Below are 19262 nucleotides of genomic sequence, written 5' to 3'. Positions count from 1 at the left end.
AGCAGCCAGGGACTCAACAAATAAAAGTATCATGTAATCCCCTCTAATCAGCTTTCAATTACTGACAATAGTCATAATAATAGCCTGATTACTTAATTGTAAGACATGCCCCCAACTCACTATAACCCCCTGTTAGTCAAGCTCTTATCATGATTTGCCATTTGACTTTGAATTTATTTTTTCCCCACTGAAACATGTACAGAAAAAGCTAACAACCACTACAGGACTGAAGGGTGGGATTAGGGAGCATTTTTCCTAGTAGGGCTCCTTTATCACAAAGTCCAGCCCTAATTATTGATGTTCCTAATTTATCATAGCTTTTATCTATACCCTCCTAGTGAACTGCTGTGAAAGGTATTATGTTGTGCTCTTTATAAATACAATATACTGTATATGGTTGTGATCCTTTACACATCACTACTTATAAGAGACCTACTAACACATAATGAAATGGGATTATAGTCTGAATATGCAATCTGATGATGATGAACTTTTAATTGTGCACCATGTTATGCCCTTTTTTGGTAAATGTATTCACTATGATTATTTTCTGTTAGAAACATTGAAATAACATGTCCCCTTTCGCAGTGCACGCTCCCGCGAGTGGCAAGCACGTTCTCGCTCTTGATTGACCACATGGCTCACATGTTAGCCAATAGGAACGCTTCCTTCGTGCGCGCGGAACTTGATTCAGGAAGTACGCATTTCATTTTCTTGTTCCTCACAAATAAGCGAAAACATGTCTTTAGAAACCTAAAACCTGATAATTTACTTGTTTAAAAAGGAAAATAATTCGGCCGAAAATGTCGGCTGCTGAGTCTGCATATGTATCAACGCTTGGAAAAGTCGACAGTCTGCACCAACAGGGTAAGAAAACATGTCTAAATTACTTACTTGCGTTGAGGTTAGCTGCTGTTTAACTTACTCTGACAAATCAATGCTCAAAAGCTCATTTAAGATTGAAGAGGAGTTCAAGTAAAACGTTAAGATTTCTTAATCGTATCCTAAAACCAGTGTAATAAAATGTGTATTAGTTAAATGGAGAGGTCGAAGAAGCAAGAATGCAGTGAGTGTAACAATGCTCAGTTACAAGTAAAGTTGTGCATTTCAAATTCTACTTAAGTAATAGTACAAAAGTATAATAATCAAAATATACTTAAAGTAATAATTATGCAGAATGGCCCATTTAAGCACCATATATTTGATAATATTGTAATATAATTATGAATGTGTTAATCACTTCAATGTTGCAGTTGGTACAAATTGGGTTTGTTTGAGTTAGTTACTACCGGGCAGATTAATGTATTATTATATATCATAATTTATGAGTTGATTTACATTTTGTGTTGGTAATCTGAAATCTGAAAAGTATCTGAAAAGTATCTAAAAAGTATAAAGTGGCATTATGTGCAAACACTCAAGTAAAGTTTTCACTCAAGAAATGTACTTTCTACCACTGGTTAAATGTGAGAGTAGTAGCATAGGCTGAATTAGACTGTGCTATTCAGAATCTCCTGTGATTTTGTCCGGCCATTGATACTAAGGTTACTGTATTTACTGTCCTCCCATCCAGTTCTCGCCTCCTTCCCTCTGTGTGACATAACAGAAGAGGATCTAACCCAGAACGCTCAGTTCTGTAAACTCCTGGCCACCCTGGCGCAGCATGTGGACCAAAGTGGACTCACTGTCCCACTGAAGACAGAGCTGGAGAAGGTATCAGCAAGCTTGGACTACATCTTACAATGTTTCTTACCACATTTGCTGACATACATCTCATTATTTCGCAAGATGGACTATTAATCAGCATCAGAATTCCTTTATTAGTTCCGCAGTGGGGAAATGGACACTAACTTATTAAATATAAAGAATAAGCACACATTAGGAAAATAATCAAATTAAAGCGAAATAAGTACACACACAACCATGGCTAAAAATGGGTGATATAAGTAACATATTAAGGTGTTGAGAGTTGAGACATTATAAACACATTTTGGGACATTAATGAAAATGTATTTTTTACTTAAAAGTGATTTTTGAATGGTACAATTGCAAAACAGTGTAGTGCACATTGCAGGTTTATTGCACAAGATTGCATCAAACTGTATTGTTATTTGATGCTACTCAATCTACTACTAAAATAGCTACATCTATCCTGGAATTGCCACTTTACGAAGAGAAGAGAAGTTATTCATATTTTATTACAAAGTAAGAAATCTACGTCTTACTGACATCTACTGGTAACTGTAAAGAATAGCAATCACAGAACGCGTAGCCCTGCACATGTGTGTGTATTGATGTGCGCTCACACATGCTTTATTCCAGGCTGAGCAGAAGCTGCAGAGCCAGAGGCGTTACTGGCTGCGCTCCGAGGGGGTCCACAAAGCGCTGCAAGAGATGACCCAGGACCACTGTATCAGGAAGCACCACGCCACTGTACCACCTGACCAGAACATGGTACCTTTCACACACTTCAACAAACACAACAAATGCACATGAACAGCTGTCAATGTGTGTGTGTGTGTGTGTGTGTGTGTGTGTGTGTGTGTGTGTGTGTGTGTGTGTGTGTGTGTGTGTGTGTGTGTGTGTGTGTGTGTGTGTGTGTGTGTGTGTGTGTGTGTGTGTGTGTGTGTGTGTGTGTGTGTGTGTGTGTGTGTGTGTGTGTGTGTGTGTGTGTGTGTGTGTGTGTGTGTGTGTGTGTGTGTGTGTGTGTGTGTGTGTGTGTGTGTGTGTGTGTGTGTGTGTGTGTGTGTGTGTGTGTGTGTGTGTGTGTGTGTGTGTGTGTGTGTGTGTGTGTGTGTGTGTGTGTGTGTGTGTAGTTCTATGAGACGATGGAGAAATGTCTGCTGGTGGCTCAGTGTATCAGACAGCTGGATCCCAGTAGCACTACCAACCAGGACCAGCCCTCTGTTCTGGGTCTGACCCCCCAACAGATGATGGAGCTCATGCCATTGGAGAAGGTAAGTCATATACACATAGTTCACATACATACTTAAAGAAGAATTAATAACTTGGGTTAGCATTCACACTGTACATTTGATATTTAATTGAATTATTTAATTTATATTTAATTGAATATTCCCTTCCTTGCACACTTGATGTTAATAATATCCTGCTTATATTGTGTATATTGTGTTAACAGAAAATTGGCCTATTAATAGTGTTTTTATTTGTCAGCATTTTTATAGATTTGTTATCTTCACGGTCATCTATATATTTTTCTTACTCTCTAATGCTTTTTTATTTTCTATTTCTATTTTGAGATGTTTCTATTTTAGAATTGTTTATTTCTCCTCTTTGAATTTGTTATTATATTATGGATGACACAGTGGCATTAAAGAAGACTTTATTTCAGAAAAGCAACAAAGAGACTTATTCTCAAACTATTATGTTTTTATCTTTACCAGAATATTCAAAGAATGAAACAGAGTCTACCCAGAGAGCTGGAGAAACATCTGAAGACAAAGTGTTTGAGCCTCCTCTCCTACTATCAACCTGAATGGGGTACAGTATTACCAATTCATCTGTTCCCACCAGTACAAATCCTCACTAAATGTCACTGTCTTTGTTTCACTGCATTGTTCTGACCCGGGTGTTGTTTTGTGATCTCTTGTAGAGAACGAGAGTGAGGGTCTGAAGAACAGCAAGTTGTCTCATCTATCAGCCCAGATGGGCAATGAGAAGAAAAGAGCAGAGAGTCTGAAGGAGAGCAGCCGGGAAAACAGTGTCCTCCTGCAGAGACAGACCCAGCTCTACCTCTCTGTAAGTGCTCTTTCAACTGCAAATAGAAAAGCCACTAAATGACCTGTATTTATGGCACATTATAGGTCCAATTCCAAACTGCCCCTATCCACTCCTACTCCGTCTGTAGTCACACTCACAGCTAAACAAGGTTCCTTTATTTCGGGTCGAGGGTGTAGATACAGTGGCTTTATAACAAACTCCCCTAACTCCGACAGAAACAGGAAATTTAACAACAGTTTCAAATTAGCGTCTCTTGGACACAAAATAATACAAATAAAACACTTTAATGGCTTTTCCTTTTTGTAAACCTCTTTTTGTTTGGAAATCTGATGTTTATAAGCTGCTTGTTTTTGCAACTGTCCCTGTAAATATACAAAACTTTACAATCAAATGCAGACGTTTACTTAACACGGGTATATGATCCTAAGTAAAAGAATATGAGGTAACCATGAAGTTAACATCTGTATGGCTATATGAAATGTCTATCTTGTTTTGCGCAGTTTACTAGTAAATGTTTGCACGGAACTTCAGGGTAGGATGTATGGGCCGCTTTGGTATTGGGCCATACTGTTACATTTGATTTATTTAGTTCCATTGTTTTTTTCTTCTTGTGTCCAGGAACAGATCAAGTGTATTCAGCTTCTCCAGTCCCTCATCTTGGACCACAGGCTGAGGATCCAGACGGATCTGGATCGGAAGAAGTTAGACTACTTTGAAGGAAAATGTGAATTAGTCTTGCAGAAGATCAAGTAAGCATTCTTATATATATCCATCCATCCATCCATCCATCTTCTCCCGCTTATCCGTGGTCGGGTCGCGGAGGTAGCAGTTCCAAATACACGATATATTTTAATAACAAAAATATTCACTGGTGTTCTTATCTAGAAAGACTTACTAGGAAAATAAACTCCAATTGTATTACTTGCATTTTATTTTTTACATGTATTTATCTTTTTCTTCAAAGGACTGAGATGGTGGAAATTCAGCTGGACACGTACAAAGTGGACACAATATCTGCTCATACAAAAATGAGGCAAGATGCTTTATCATCTATGTCCTATGTTTTGATCAATTGCACCTTCTGTTTGGCACTACAGTAATGTTAATGAATGTAATGCATACTCTTTCTTACGAGCGTTTGTCATTGAAATATCTTTAAATGTATCGTAGCTCCCTGATATCAACCCTGTATAACATTTTGACAGTAACTCCACTCTGTCTCACTTGTATTTCTCTAACAAAATGTTGTTGTTGCGTCTACATTTTAGAGAGAAGCTGTCGTCTGATCTGAAGGCCAGTCAGGTGGAGAAGCACTCCGTTGAGTTGAAACTGGCCTCCTTTGAGATGTTGGGGAAAGACTTTGAGGCCTTGGCAGAGGAGTACTGCAGACTACGGCAGGAGATAGAAATGAATACCTGGGCTCTGAAGGAGTTCACCCAGTGCAAGAACAAGTGAAGGTCATCTCTGACAATGGGACAACAGCCAGCCATCTCATAGTGTGTCAGTGCTCACAACGACATGCTGGCTTTTGGATGCTTGTCACAGACAGTGTGTGGATATTTGCCTCCCATATTACTCCTATTTAGAATTATGTTTAATAACTGCCATAAACTCTTAAAATAGTCAACCACATGATAATCAACATTTATATGTTTCTACCTGAACCCATTTTTAGTTCACGTTTGCATTTCTCTTTGTAATTAAATACAGTGTTACACTTAGCTTTACTTTCCGTCTCTGAATGATAACTTTCTTATTTACACATACATACATATATGAGGTTAAGAAAGTGAGAGTTAGCAGTATATTAATATTTACAATGCAAAAGTCTTGGTGACCTGATCTTACTTCACCTAAAATACAAATGACGAGGTGTATAGGTAGCATTTTCTTGTAACACTTTAACTCAAGCATCAAAACAGTCAAATGTGCCAAAGATGGGCAAGAATTGTTGTCTATATTGTAATATAAACCTGTAAGAAAATAAACTAGATTGAGTAAGTGTGAACATGCCGTTAATATTTTTTTCCTCTTTACAAAAAAATAGATGACTGCCAGACAAATAATCCTTATAAAAGATCAATTATCAGTTTTTCGATGTAGCGACTAATTTTCAGTCGTCTCCTGTGGGAGTATTGATGTTTTCATCAAAAACACTTGTGAAGAATTGAGGAAATAATTTTTTGGTAAACACTTTTGACATTTTGCTGCCGTTTGCAGGTGTATCCACAAGATGGCAGTATACTTTCAATTTTATATTTTATATTCATATTTTCCACCGGACAGTTATATTTTTGCAGACATGCTTGTTTATGCAACAATTTCACTTTTTCACTGTATAATATCACACAAAGTAATGTTGTTGTTCAAAGCGCAAAAAAACCCATATGATTTAATGTGATGAATGTAATAATCAGTCTATTTTATATACTGTAGTCTATGCATTTTAAGTATGTATACATAATTTTCCACGTCTCTAAGATGCTGGGAAATGTTTAGGAACCTTTATATACACATTATATAGTAGGAACCAGTTAAAAAGTGCCTCTAATTACTTATTAGACATGGACTATTAAGTATTTTTGTCAGTCATTTATTTAACTTTATCAGAGCAAGTAGCAATCCCTTTTAAGCATGTTTTATCAAAGCAGCATTTAGGGAATTGTGTTTATTGTTTTTGACTGTATTTGTTATTTGACGCTGGCCGTTGTCTTCTTATCATTGACGATCTTTGGTTACGTTTGCTTTCCACTGAGGAGAAACGGAAGTAGGTAAGGGTGAAGCATCTCGCCTCGTTAAACCTCATATCTCTGCTCTCATCAGCAGCAGCAGCAGCCCCGCCTCGCGACGCCAACCGCTGGCTGGTTCGCCTCCAACACAACCTCCCCACATCTGGCTGTCACAACGTGCCGCTCCTCCGGTACCGCGGCATGCTCACATACACAGCGAGTGGAATTTAACAAGAGGGGCACAATGTCTGAGGTGCGAAAATTCACAAAGAGGCTAAGCAAACCCGGGACGGCTGCGGAAGTCCGACAGAGCGTGTCGGAGGCTGTGAAGAGCTCCGTGGACCTGGTGGTGAGTTAATGCTGTGTGTGGACTGGCGGCGGTCATTTTAAGCTAATAGGGATAATGTAACTGGTTAGCCCTCTTACCCCCCCCCCCCCCCTCCCTCGGTTTCCTTGGTGAATAACGGATCAGCTTTTCCCTAGTTCTTTACATTCCTTCTGTACATTTTCCTCATCTCTTTCAGTCTCTTTTATTTGTGTCTTTCCAGTTTCATTCAGTGCGCGTGCCCCACCAGTCTTTACGTTAAACCTAAAGCTAATGTAAGCCCCGTGTCAGAATGCAATGGAACAATTTCCCTCGCATTCTGTGTAAAAGACAGGAGCTATTATATTCCGCGAATACAACTCATATATGTTGGCTTGGTTTTTCTAAATTACCGGCATTACAAAATAGTCTGACATTGTCCACATGGTTTTTCTGTCATGTTCGGCTCCTTTTGTGTGCTGGCGGCTGAGGAGCAGTGCCAGTTGGACAGCTGCAGCATGGCTTCCCTGTCCTTGTCTTGGAGTGTGTGAGCCTCTTTATTTCGGCAGGAACTGGGCACATTGAGTCAAAGAAAGCAGTCCATGCATTCCTTCAGGGTTGATGTAAATGGCTAATGACGTGTGTGCAAAGCATACGGTTTTTCTTTTCTTCTCCTTTGGAATCAATAGCAGTGCTGGTGGCTGATATTGGCCTTGAACAGACTGCATGATGAAGGATTATAGGCGCAGTGGTTTGAATTGAATAGCATTGAGGATCCTGCTGATGAAGCATTTTTATGTTTGAATGGGCTCCCATGTGTGGGTTGACTTTTTTTCATAAGCATGTCTAAGGCGTTACATTGATTTGTCTTGAAACTTCCTGTGATGTCAATGCAGATTAAGCCTGCTGATAACTTTTCTATTTGTTATAACCGAAAATCTGGCTATATGAAAAACTTCCATTTTAAACACAAAACTCTTAAATATGTGGCTGTTTTGGAAAGTTGAGTAGCTTACACTTGTGTAAATAAACTCTTGTTCCCTTGGGATAAAGTCTTATGATGGTCATCTAGGAGTGTGACGCACTAGTGTAATAACCATGTGATAAGGTTTTGATTTCCGGAACAGAGGTGGGAGTGTGTGCATGTCTGTGGGTGAGTTTTTGGCCACGTGTGATGTGTCTTCTGATAAGTTTTTCCTGTTGAAGAGTATCTGCTCATTTTGTGGAATAAGTGGTTGGCTTGGTAACTTGAGAACAAGTCTAGTTTTGTGGAGGGAGATTCCCTCAGGCCAGCTGTGACCGTGCTTCCTGTGTGACTGTTCATTATGAACATCTCTATAAAGTCTGTCCTGTTTTCCAAGTCATTCCTTACATGCCTGTATTCTTGGATTTTCTAGTGAACAAATACAACTTTATTAAAGGAAATAGGAAAGTGCTGAATACAACAACAACAACAACAACCCTTGGGCCAATCGACATTACGTTGCTACATCATGTAATTGCTTCTTCGTTAGTGGTCTGGGGTTCACACAAAGTCATGTTGACATGTTTTATCAATTCTAGGTCTTTGTTTAGTTGTTCTTCACACAAAACTGTTTGGGAAGCAGTGGACAGTAATTGTTGTTAATTGGAATTTGGTAGTAGTCCTTAATGGATTACTACATTCTGAAAGGTTTAACCGTTTATGTTTAGATTATTATAAATATGTTATTTGTACAGTAGTTCCCAATCTTGGAGGGCAAGCACCTATAACAGGGAACAGCAAACCCATTGCATATAACTTAAAGTAAGAATTCGTTGTGATCATTTTCATGCAGGTGTAACTAATAGAAGTCTTAATTGCTACATTTCATGTCAGTGAGTCATCTTTAAGGTAATTGATTTCACATGTGTAATTATTCCACCCTGACAAGTGAAAATATTTGTAATCCTTCAAATTCCAATGGGAAAGTAATTTTTTTAAGTGTTAGAAACAATTCTTGAGGAATGCACTGTTGCCATCTTGGTTGATATGACACAAATACGTAATAGTCACTATAATCCTTATTCATCCTTACTCTGCTATGCAAGCCTAAGTACCAGTCATTTTGCAGCGAAACATGTCTATATTAGGTAAATCATTCCAGGGTTCTTACGGTCATTAAAGACCTGGAAAAGTCATGGAAATTCAAAATGCTAATTCCAGGCCCTGGAAAAGTAATGGAAAACAATATTTTCCCCAAAGTTTTGGAAAAGTCATGGAAATATAACTAAATTTGCATCAAATATAATTTATATTTTATCTAATCGCCGAAATAATAATACTATAATGATAATAAATACTGTATGGTGTCGTAATGAAACGTAAAATGGCATTTAACTGTCGAAGTATTTTGCTGGTGAGAAATTTGAGTTGCTTTAGCCTGTAGAAGCTAGTAAGCCTACTATTGGATTTGTTTTAGATACTGTTGGCACAACAAGTTTCATATGCAGACCTTATTTTCCTGTTCAATGTTAAAATAAACCATTTTCAGTGGTACCGCTGAGAAAGAGTAATTTTTTTGGTCATGGAAAATGAGTTAAAGGTCATGGAGAAGTCATGGAAAAGTCATTGAAAATCATTTGTGAAAAAGTGTATGAACCCTGTCATTAGTTTTTAGATGAAATGAATGATAACTTGAAACAAGGCTCCTTTAGGCTGAACAATCCAATATATCTTATTGAAAAAAACCTCATACAAATATCAATATCTTTTGGAATCAACGTGTATGTATAAACAAGTAAACTAAGGCAAGCTATCCATTTTCTTCCCCTCCATGAGCCGCTGTGCGTCTTATACACACAGGTTGGAGCACCAAGTGGGGTCAGCTGTGGGACAAGGGAGCTTGATTCAGTTTGTCATCTATTGTTTTTAAGTGTAAACTTCCTTAGCCAGCCTGATTAAATCCACCTGGTCATGTTGGAGTTGGGATCGTGTAATGGGACATAGACATCTGGAAATGCACCCTTTGCTAACATCATCATCACAGTCCCCTGGAGAACACTTGGAGTCAAGCTGTTGGTGTTTGAGAGAAGAGGAGAAAGTGTTTGCATCATACAGTTAGGCCACGTCTTCTAGCATCTCCCTGTGTGTTTCAATCGATGAATGTGGCGTCACAGCTGCCTGCTTGTGATGCTTGTGATGCTTCTATGAAAGCAGAACTCTCTCTCAGCCCTTCCTTCTCTCTTTCTTGCTTCCGCCTTCTCTTTCTCTCTCTCTCTCTCTCTCTCTGTAACATGATCAGCGTTGCAGTGGAGCCGCTGTGCGCTGGCGATTTCCCTGTGACTTACACAGCGCTGCGGTTTAGCTTGTTGCACATGACAGGAAGCAGGGCTGCTGCTTCGGGTGCAGGGCCGGCACAGTCGCGTGTAATGCTTTCAACAGACGTGTGTTTTACTGCTGCTCAGGTGGCTGTTTGTCCCCTGAAGAGCCAGACTTCATGTACAAACATACTCTGATATATCTGCAATTACACTTCAATCCAAGTATCTTTGTGAAGCTATTCTTAACATGAGTGGCTCAAAAAATGCTAAATGCTGGTTTCATGTGGACAACCGAGAAAGTCGGGGGTCTGGTGGAAAAATGTGTACATATCATCAACCATCATGGGCCAAATGATTGGTTAGAGAACACTTAAAAGCGAGCACTTTCTTTCCTTCATTGGCTTGTGCACAGATACCAGCATATTCAAGGCGTCTCAAACTCTTTCACCCTCACTAAACTCATACTGTATAGCCAAACAGTGTTCAAAACCACAGAAATGTGTTTTCAAATTCTAGTGGAGATCCAACAATTCAAAAAGATACCAAACAACTGAGCGTTTATTCTCATAAATGTATTCTTATGCGCGCTGGAATATTTCCTCAGTGTAAACATCATATAGCTACTGTATATTGAGGAGCTGTTACACAATGCTGTCGATGCAAGTTATACTTTGAGCCACGTGTTGAATAATTTGATTCCCATTTTTTTAGCTGCTTAAACCTCTAAAAACCAGACAAACTCATAACAAATGTTGTGTACGTCCATGGCGCCTATAGTGAGAGGGTGATTAAGATATAATATGTTGTCAGAGATAACATGGATTACAACATGGTTCACTTGACACATAAAGCTGCATATTGGAAAAGGATGTAAGAGCCTGATATCCGCACATACAAAGTGCAACAGTGGTAGTGTTAGAGGAATAGCAGTAGAACAAGGAGAAGGAGGGAAGAACAGCAAGCACAGGGGAAAAAGCAGCAGCCAAGCTCTTTTTCACTCTGCCTGCCTCAGCAGTGGTGCAGTAGGAAAACACAGCTCTGCATCTCAGCTGCACGACTCCCAAATGGAAATATGACAAGGTGGAAAATGAGTCAATCCCACTTCGCCAGCTGTAGCGCATTGTCACAGTTCTTCTCCCCACTTTGGCTCAGCAGAAGACGCTGATCAAATCCATACAGTCTGACCATCTCCTCTGCAGAGTCCAACGCTCAGCCGGGGCTTATTGGCTAAGCTATTCATCTCCATTTTCATTGCTTAGCTTGAGCTTAAAGTTGCACTTTCTTAGGAATTAATTCTGAATCTTACCAAGTGGTTTTAGGTTTATACTTGTGATCACATCTTGACCTAGTTGTGCACGGCTAGCTTTTAGCCTGTATGCCACTTGAAGACATTCATGCATTTCATATCTTTCACTTCTCTATGAAACTCAAAACAGGAAGTTATGATGATCAGCTAGATCATCCATATGGCATGTGATTTATTTCTTGTCTTTTGTTTTATTATTATGCTTCTGTCAAGAACACGTGCTTTATTATCACATAACTGTCAAGTCAGATGAATTCCATTCCTATTTTGTCTTTCCTTGAATGCCAGATGTCAGTTGCTTCGCTTTCGGCATGTTCACCTTTTTGTTGTCCACCCGCAGCTGTCTGAGCCACTGTTTCCCTGTGAACCTCTGAACTCTGTGGTTGTTTCTCTGATCTCTTGTTGCTCTGCTTTTGTACGGGTTGTTAAGAGCTTCTGGGGTTGAGCCCTTGTGAACTGCATTCAAATAAGCAAGGCATTCTGGAGCTTACCAGAGCCACAGTACACACAGAACCATCACAACATCAAATCAAAAAGAAATGTTTCATTTGAAGTGACATTTATTCGCCTTCTTCCGTCTTTTAGGAGCAGCCAAAGATTATCGAACCGCTGGACTATGAAGCTGTGGTGTTCCAGAGGAAGGCCCAGATCCACAGCGACCCCCACAGAGACCTGCTGCTGTGCCCTGTGGACGATGTCTCGGTGAGTCCCCTCATGCTTTGTCTCCTACTGCCTCTCGTCTTCCTCCCCCACTGAAAACAGCCAAATCAGCATTTTATTTCTTGTTAAACTGCCTGAGCCAAACGGGGAACAAAGAGGTGTAAAATATCCCCATCCAAAGAAAGATGTCCCATCATGAATCACTCTTCCACTAACACACCAGGCTTGATTATTTACACTTCAGTCAAACACAACCCAGCCAGTTAAACATGTGGTTTTGTTTAGAGCCATGTCTTGCTCTTTCTTTACCTTTTGACACTCATCTGTTTCCTTGCATCTGTGTCTTCTTTTTTCTTTCATTCACTTTCTCTCTACCAGTCTTTGTTGAGGGCTTCCTGCTGTTTTACTATTCGATGGGAGGATAAAGGACTTTCATTATAACATTGTTGTGTTGTGTTTCGTAGGAGTCCCAGATCTCACGGCAGAGGAGGACCGTCGTTCCCTCTGTGCCTCAGAATGCAGAGCGAGAGGCCAGGAGTCTGTTTGCCATGGAGGTATAATCCATCCGCCCCATGTGTAGGACTTGACACTTACTAGTCTCAAACTGCATATATGTTGCAGTGACTCCTTTCTAAAAACAAACGTACAACATTGAAGCTACGGCATTTATTCTTGAGGTTACAAAAATGTCTTGATGACTTCACACAAGACTTTCTGCATGAAGTGGTCACTTAAAGCTCCTAAAGGAACACATAATGCACAGGCCAGTGCTTAACACATGCTCTACTGAAGATATATTGTGTAAGAAATGAAAAACAGACTCTTCTGGCATGATGTGGATCTATGCCGCTTTTCTGCCTGGCTCTAAATCTGTTTCCCTCCGCCAGCTCCCGTGACTGTGATATAGCATGGAAACAACTGTCATAGGGATCGTTAAAACAGATCCAGGCTTACTCAGCATCTATTAGACAAAGTTCCTTTCAGTTGACTTAATTGAGAACTTCTGCTTGTAGTTCACATTGAATTAAAAGTGATATCCACAGTGAAAACCATCTCGAGTAATGCCAAGTAGAACTCACGGCAGGGCTAAAGAGTTCTTCTGCGACTTATTTTGAGTTCATAAATAATACAGAGCTGGAGGATCTGTCTGGAAAGAACTGTGTGCTCTTTTGGGTCACGTTGCTGCTATGGGATGCTTGTTGTATTTCTGCCGCCCCTAATCTAGCTCTCTGTTTGGCAGTGCATCAAGATGTACAACACCGACTGGCATGTAATCAACTACAAGTACGAGGCTTACTCTGGTGACTTTCGCATGTTGCCAAGGTAAGGAAAACATATTTTTCTACTGCTAGTGCAAAACAAGTTCTATACTGCCAAACATGCAACATGTGAAAGAGATTTACTCTGCTCAGGTGGGTCTGCTGGATGACAACATGCAACACATCTCTGTCGCTGTATATACATGTAACATGATGCCTCAGCAGTGAAGAGGACATACTGTAAATCAGATTCTCCTTTACAACACAGGTGCAGCACAGATGTTGTAATTTATTCAAATGGTGATAAAGCTTCCTAAAGGAAATATTTGTTAACCCCACAACATGCACTCAAACCATACATTGGAATGAAGGAGACATGCGTAACAACATTTTACATATGCCCTCGAAATTCCAGAAAACACCCCAAATACAAATAAAATAACCAATTGCAATTATTTTGAGTGGAGTATGATGAATACATGGAGTGGTTGGTCATTTTGCATCATTATTCTCATTATTATAAAAAAAGAAATCATGGTGGAGGATCTGTAACAAACTTAATTATAAAATATAATTTGTAGCCCGGAATATCTCTGCTGCTCAACAATACTTTATTCAACATTTTATTTTACTACATATTTAGCTATATAAAACTACGGAGCCCCTAAAGGGACATGGACAAAAAAAAGAGAGAGAGAGAAAAAGTCGGGATAACGGTTTAAGAGACATAAAAAAAAAAATGAGAAAAAAAATAAAGTCAAGAAAACGGGTTAATTTCCCGTGCGCACAAGAAACGAATCCGTTATCCTGACATTTTTTTTTTTTTTTAGAAAGTTACCGATGCGCCAAGGAGGAAGTGGAGACAACCATTTCATTGCAGACTTTTATGTTTACGTGGGGAAATGATAGTGCATACATTATTTGAGATATATTTTGAACACAGACTTAATTTTATGGACATTTCGGCCAGGGGTGTAGAGCTATTTGTTTAAGCACCGGATTGGCAAAACAGGAGAGTCTGTAAACCAGTCTGCTTTGATCTATGAATTAATGTCCGTGAGTACCCCGGCTGAAAAAAACAGCTTAGACCAATTTAGCTGGTTTAGAGGGGTTTTGGACACTTTAGCTGACCAGGATGGCTGGTTTAGCTGGTTTGGTTTAGCTGGTGCTCCTTCATAAAACTAATAAAAGGGGGAGTAATCGGGCAGTTCGTAGAGGTGTGTGTGTGTAGAGGTGTGTTTGTAGAGGTGTGTGTGTGGTTAAAACGTAACAGCCTTCACGTCACTCTTTATAGCTGTTCAATGAAAATAAACACAGTGAAGGCGGTGCGTAAAAGCTCTTTGAGCGCTGGTGCTGCTCTTCTCTGAGTTGCACGACCCGCTGCCTCCTGGAGTGACCACACACCCCTGGCCCAAAAGTCCTTCAGGTGAAGTCTGAGTACGAAATATATCATTTCCCTACGTAAACATAACAGTCACTCTGCAATGAAACGGTTGTCTCCTGTGCGCTCCACTTCCTCCTTGGTGCACCGGTTACTTTCTCAAAAAAAAAAAAAAAAGTTAGGATTAAGGGTTAGTATCTCATGCGCACTTTTTTTTTTTTTTTCATGTCCCTTTAGGGGCACCGTATAAAGCATATATACTTCCTACAATTAAAATATTGTACTATTCCGCATTGCAATTTGTACTAAATACACTGTCAGATACGGTGGTGCTAAACTTGCTGACCAACACATACAGTAAAAAGCAACGGCAACAGTTCAAGCAGCGAGTTGTTGCATGTTTTACGAAGAGTCAAGACGTAGACAGATCTCACCACAGGGGGAGTACAGTGGGGAAGGGGCTGATTTATTGAAGGCTGCTGACACTCACTCGCTGTCTTTTCAAAGCAAAGGCCTGAAGACAGACAAGCTGCCAGCTCATGTGTTCGAGATCGATGAAGACGCCAAAGACGAGGTGAGTAGGGGGGCCCGTTAGATCACAGTCATTGATCAGTGCAGCGAGGATGAGTGGTCTGGTATTGACTCACCGGACCCTTTATGGACAGATTGTGCCACACATATATAGGCACAGCTTTTAGTGATGTACTATAAACCCTGCCCGGAAATTCAAAAGATACCTTTGAATCTTTTGAATTATAGAGATAAGACAAATTTGGCTCCTTTCAAATGCCTCCATATCCTGGAAATATGAGCAAATGTAGACATGCATTTAGCTGGTTATTCTGCTGGATGATTTTCTGTGACTGATGGTCTGTCGGTCCTTCAGTCCAGCCAGCAGTGAGACCCCTCAGAGACTGAGCGTGAGGAGGGGAAATCAGTAGCTTTATACGTCCTATAAATAGCCCGCATCGATCCTCCTCCCTCTAACCGGATGCGGATAAACTCAGACAGAGAACAAGTTTAATTGAAATAAAAAAAAGGCTGCTTGAATGGGGATGGCAGGGAGAGGGTGGTTCTGTTCCTTCTCGAAATGGGAAGTGCTACTGCTAAAAGCTGGGGGCGTGTAGAAACAACATTTAGGGAAATAGAGAAAACACACATGCAGGTGATCATTATATATTTATTAGCTTCTGAAAAGCTTTACTATGTCTTTTTATAGCCATCCACAGACCGTAACAATAAATCATAATCAATACAAATTCAGTCAGGGACGTGACACATGATGCAAGGTTTGGTGTGTCTGAGGGAAGCATAGACTTCTACAGAAGGAGAGCAGCCAGCCAATTAGATTACAGGACAGCTGGAAGGAGGGGTGGTGTGTGACGCTTGGAGGACAGAATGCCTCTTCAATGTGATTAGTCTGGTCTCAATTGTGCACACACATAAACACACATACACACCTCGACCCCTTTCAATCAATGTCATAATATGTGTGTCACGTTCCCGGTTTACATTAAGTTAACTAGCGCTCCTTTTACTGGGCATTCCTCCAAGTGGCGTTACTCCTGAAAATGTATGTGTGGTGTATATGAGAGAGACCATTCCCTTGTGCTGAATGTTATTGGATATTGTGATGCTTAATAAGTAAGAACAATTAACAGGAGAGTCTGTATAATTTATTCTGTCTTGATTGCTTTTCAATATGTGTCTGTGCCTGTCAGGACTCAGCCTCGCTGTGCTCCCAGAGGGGAGGCATCATGAAGCAGGGCTGGCTGCAGAAAGCCAACATCAACAGCAGCCTGTCTGTCACCATGAGGGTGAGTCACCACCAGACGCCCTGTCTGCTATTCACACAACATAACAGCAACAAATAACACAACAACAGCAACAGAGCAGTAGGGTTCACCACAGAACTAGAGAAGCAAGGTTTTTTTCTTTTCTACATTTATGCTTAAACTTGCTTGAAAATTACAATTAAAAAAAGTGAATGTAGGATTTGATATGTTTTACGAGACATAAGGGCAGGAATTCAGAGGGAAAGGAGCAATTTTGAGCTCTGCTCTTAAAAACGGCTTTTTTTTAAGGTCATACGTCAAACGCGTCATATTACATCACAAAGGGTCAACATCTCCGCTCTCTGACCGCGGGTATAGTTAGTAGTTGCGTAGAGTTGAGCGGTTGTGTTTTAGTGAGCTGGTATTTTTCGGTAGTTTTACATTGTATTTTACCATTTGTAATCATGGTGCAGTATTGTGTTTGTGCAGGTTGCACAAATACCAGCCTGTCAGGACATCGAGTCCACAGTTTCCCTCACGGGAAAAGGACCGGAGCTAGCGTTCGTTCCTGGGTGCGTTGTGCCTCCACCTCCCTGCAGCACATACTCTCCACAGCTTTATCAGGAAACCGTATTACTCCCCTCCGGTACACAGCACCGTAGTGTGGAGTTGCATTAGGTAACACGAGATACGGCTGATACTTGCGCATTAGTTTCTGTTATGGATCAGTATCAACAGTCCTGCCAGTAACGTTACTATATTATCAATGCTACTTTAGTTATAGCCTGATATATGATTGCTAACTTCACAATGTTGTGATGTGACGTTAGCTAACATTCTGTAGCTAACGCCGGTCACTCACCAAGATAGCTGCCCAGTTCTCCACTGGTTCTCCTCACACCACAGCTCAATTTCTCTCCGATGGCCGTTATTTCTACTCCCTCCTTGGCTGCTCCTGGTCTCTTGGACGCCTAGCAGGCTCATAATTATAAGGTTGTGGTCCGTCATATGCATTCAACTTCTTCTGTGTCGAAACTAGCATTGGGATCCATGTTTATTAATACGTTACACCGGCCGCTCTCCCCCTTGTTTCCCCGAGTTACGTCACATGCGGGAGGTCACGTGCCGAGGCTTTTTTATGCGGAAGTGAACATTTCTTACAAAAACGACGCCAGATGTCACTGTAGTGTATATTTCTGTATATCTTTTTGAAAATCTAGTGTATTCATCATTTTCCTACACATTTATTCACAGGTGTCTTGAACCTGGAAGTTGCTCTTTAATACAGACAATCAACAAAACAGACAATCAGCAACCAAATCTAAGAAAGCTTAGCTCATAAAGAATATAGCCCTCCAGTTAGTCATCCAGTTTCAACGTTTTTGCATTTTAACTGCAAAGTCAGGAGGTGGGTTTCCATGAGTATGCTTATAAAGACACACATAAGTAAAGAACATTCTATATATACGTAAACCGATACTTTAGGTTTCAAGGTAGGATTTAACAAGGTCATTTATAGGGCTGAAAGACAAATACAATACCTTATCAATGAAAAGCTAAATTAAAACAAAAAAGGGTACAAATGTCGGTGTACAGATAGCAATACAGTTTGACTTTTGATCTTATTTAAATCAAAGGGTTTTTTTTGGTAAAAAAAAACACAAAGTTACACCTTTAATCCTTTGTTGCTATTGAATGTACAGCATTCTCTGTCTACTTCTGCATTAAACCAACCCCATCATACATCATCATCATCATCATCATCCCCCATTTTAAAATCAATTTAGGCCAAAAACAGCATAAACAATCCTCAATCTGTTCGATTTTCCTCTGTCTTGATCTCTACTGTCGCTAATTGCAGGTGTTCAAGAGGAGGTACTTCTACTTGTCTCAGCTCCCCGACGGCTCCTACATCCTCAACTCCTACAAGGACGAGAAGAACTGCAAGGACACAAAAGGATCCATCTACCTGGACTCCTGCATAGACGTTGTTCAGGTAGAAAAGGCTTAAGATTCTTCTGTTTTACAACTCTTAAGCTCTAAATAAACCTCGCTGCTTACTTAATCAAACTCTTCTGACCCTCTGCTCACTGTTAGTTTTCAGTTTTTTGGCACAAGCTCCCATCCTCGTGAACATCGGTGTGTTTCCTCGCCTCGCCACGCTCCAAGGGGTTTTAGTCGCTTTGATTGAACAGATTTGTTGCATTCCGAGGACTCGGCAGAAAAGTCCCGTTCTGTGGGATTATGGGGGGGTTGGCTCACGGCGCAGGCTGGTAGCTCATTCAGGTCAGCGGTCACAGCAGAGGCTGCCAGGAAGCTTTCAGTTTGATGAACACATTCAGAAGATGAATGGGTAGAGTGAGGAGACTCATTCTGGCTTCTGGCATAGAGTGGAAGCACCCAAAAGACCGCGGCGTTTACCTTACTTCAGCTGGAAATAACCCAGTATTAGGACAACCTCAATCTGAAGCACTGCAAAACGTTTATTGTAGAGAATGTTGTCTTTTTAAATTATAGATTAAATCAGTGTTTTTCAATATTTTTTGAGCCACGGTATATTTTTTACGTAAAAGAAATCCTGCGGCACACAAACAACCAAAAAAGTGACTAAATTAAACATTGTAGCCTACATTTACTGTAGGGAGCATACAAGGCATCCCCCCTCCCCACATCGGCCTCTCTGACCACCTCACTGTTCTGCTGAAACCGGCCTACAGACCCAGGGTAAAAGCGACCAAACCGGTTTCAAAACAGGTACGGGTGTGGTGGTCAGAGGACAGTACTGCTGCACTTCAAGACATTACATTGCATTTAGCTGATGCTTT

The 19262-nt window shown here is 40.4% G+C and overlaps 2 protein-coding genes across 4 annotated transcripts in view; both read left to right on the top strand.

Moving 5' to 3' along the window:
- Window positions 1–593: 593 nt before the first annotated feature.
- Window positions 594–5749, top strand: haus4 (HAUS augmin-like complex, subunit 4). Of its 2 annotated transcripts, XM_079673254.1 has the most exons (10): window positions 594–697; window positions 785–867; window positions 1574–1713; window positions 2323–2454; window positions 2817–2957; window positions 3405–3501; window positions 3614–3759; window positions 4360–4490; window positions 4706–4774; window positions 5010–5749. In XM_079673254.1, the coding sequence occupies exons 2-10, from the start codon at window positions 804–806 to the stop codon at window positions 5194–5196; spliced, it is 1107 nt and encodes a 368-aa protein (XP_079529380.1). In that variant the 5' UTR covers window positions 594–697; window positions 785–803; the 3' UTR covers window positions 5197–5749. The 2 variants fall into 2 exon arrangements, with proteins under 2 accessions (XP_079529380.1, XP_079529379.1); XM_079673253.1 differs by having other exon boundaries at window positions 613–867.
- A 764-nt stretch (window positions 5750–6513) lies between these two features.
- The window catches only part of dock11 (dedicator of cytokinesis 11), a 63699-nt gene continuing 50950 nt past the window's right edge, over window positions 6514–19262 (top strand). Inside the window, exons 1-7 of one of the 2 annotated variants that reach the window (XM_079673099.1) lie at window positions 6514–6819; window positions 11948–12064; window positions 12487–12576; window positions 13263–13345; window positions 15170–15236; window positions 16384–16479; window positions 18299–18433. In XM_079673099.1, the coding sequence (XP_079529225.1) occupies window positions 6715–6819; window positions 11948–12064; window positions 12487–12576; window positions 13263–13345; window positions 15170–15236; window positions 16384–16479; window positions 18299–18433 (693 nt within the window). In that variant the 5' untranslated portion in view covers window positions 6514–6714. The remainder of the gene's footprint in view (window positions 6820–11947; window positions 12065–12486; window positions 12577–13262; window positions 13346–15169; window positions 15237–16383; window positions 16480–18298; window positions 18434–19262) is intronic. The other variant, XM_079673100.1, reaches the window with a different exon arrangement.

This window comes from Notothenia rossii (assembly GCF_949606895.1).
Source record: "Notothenia rossii genome assembly, chromosome: 3".
In the NCBI taxonomy this organism is placed as follows: domain Eukaryota; kingdom Metazoa; phylum Chordata; class Actinopteri; order Perciformes; family Nototheniidae; genus Notothenia; species Notothenia rossii.
This window is presented reverse-complemented; position numbering and strand designations above follow the sequence as displayed.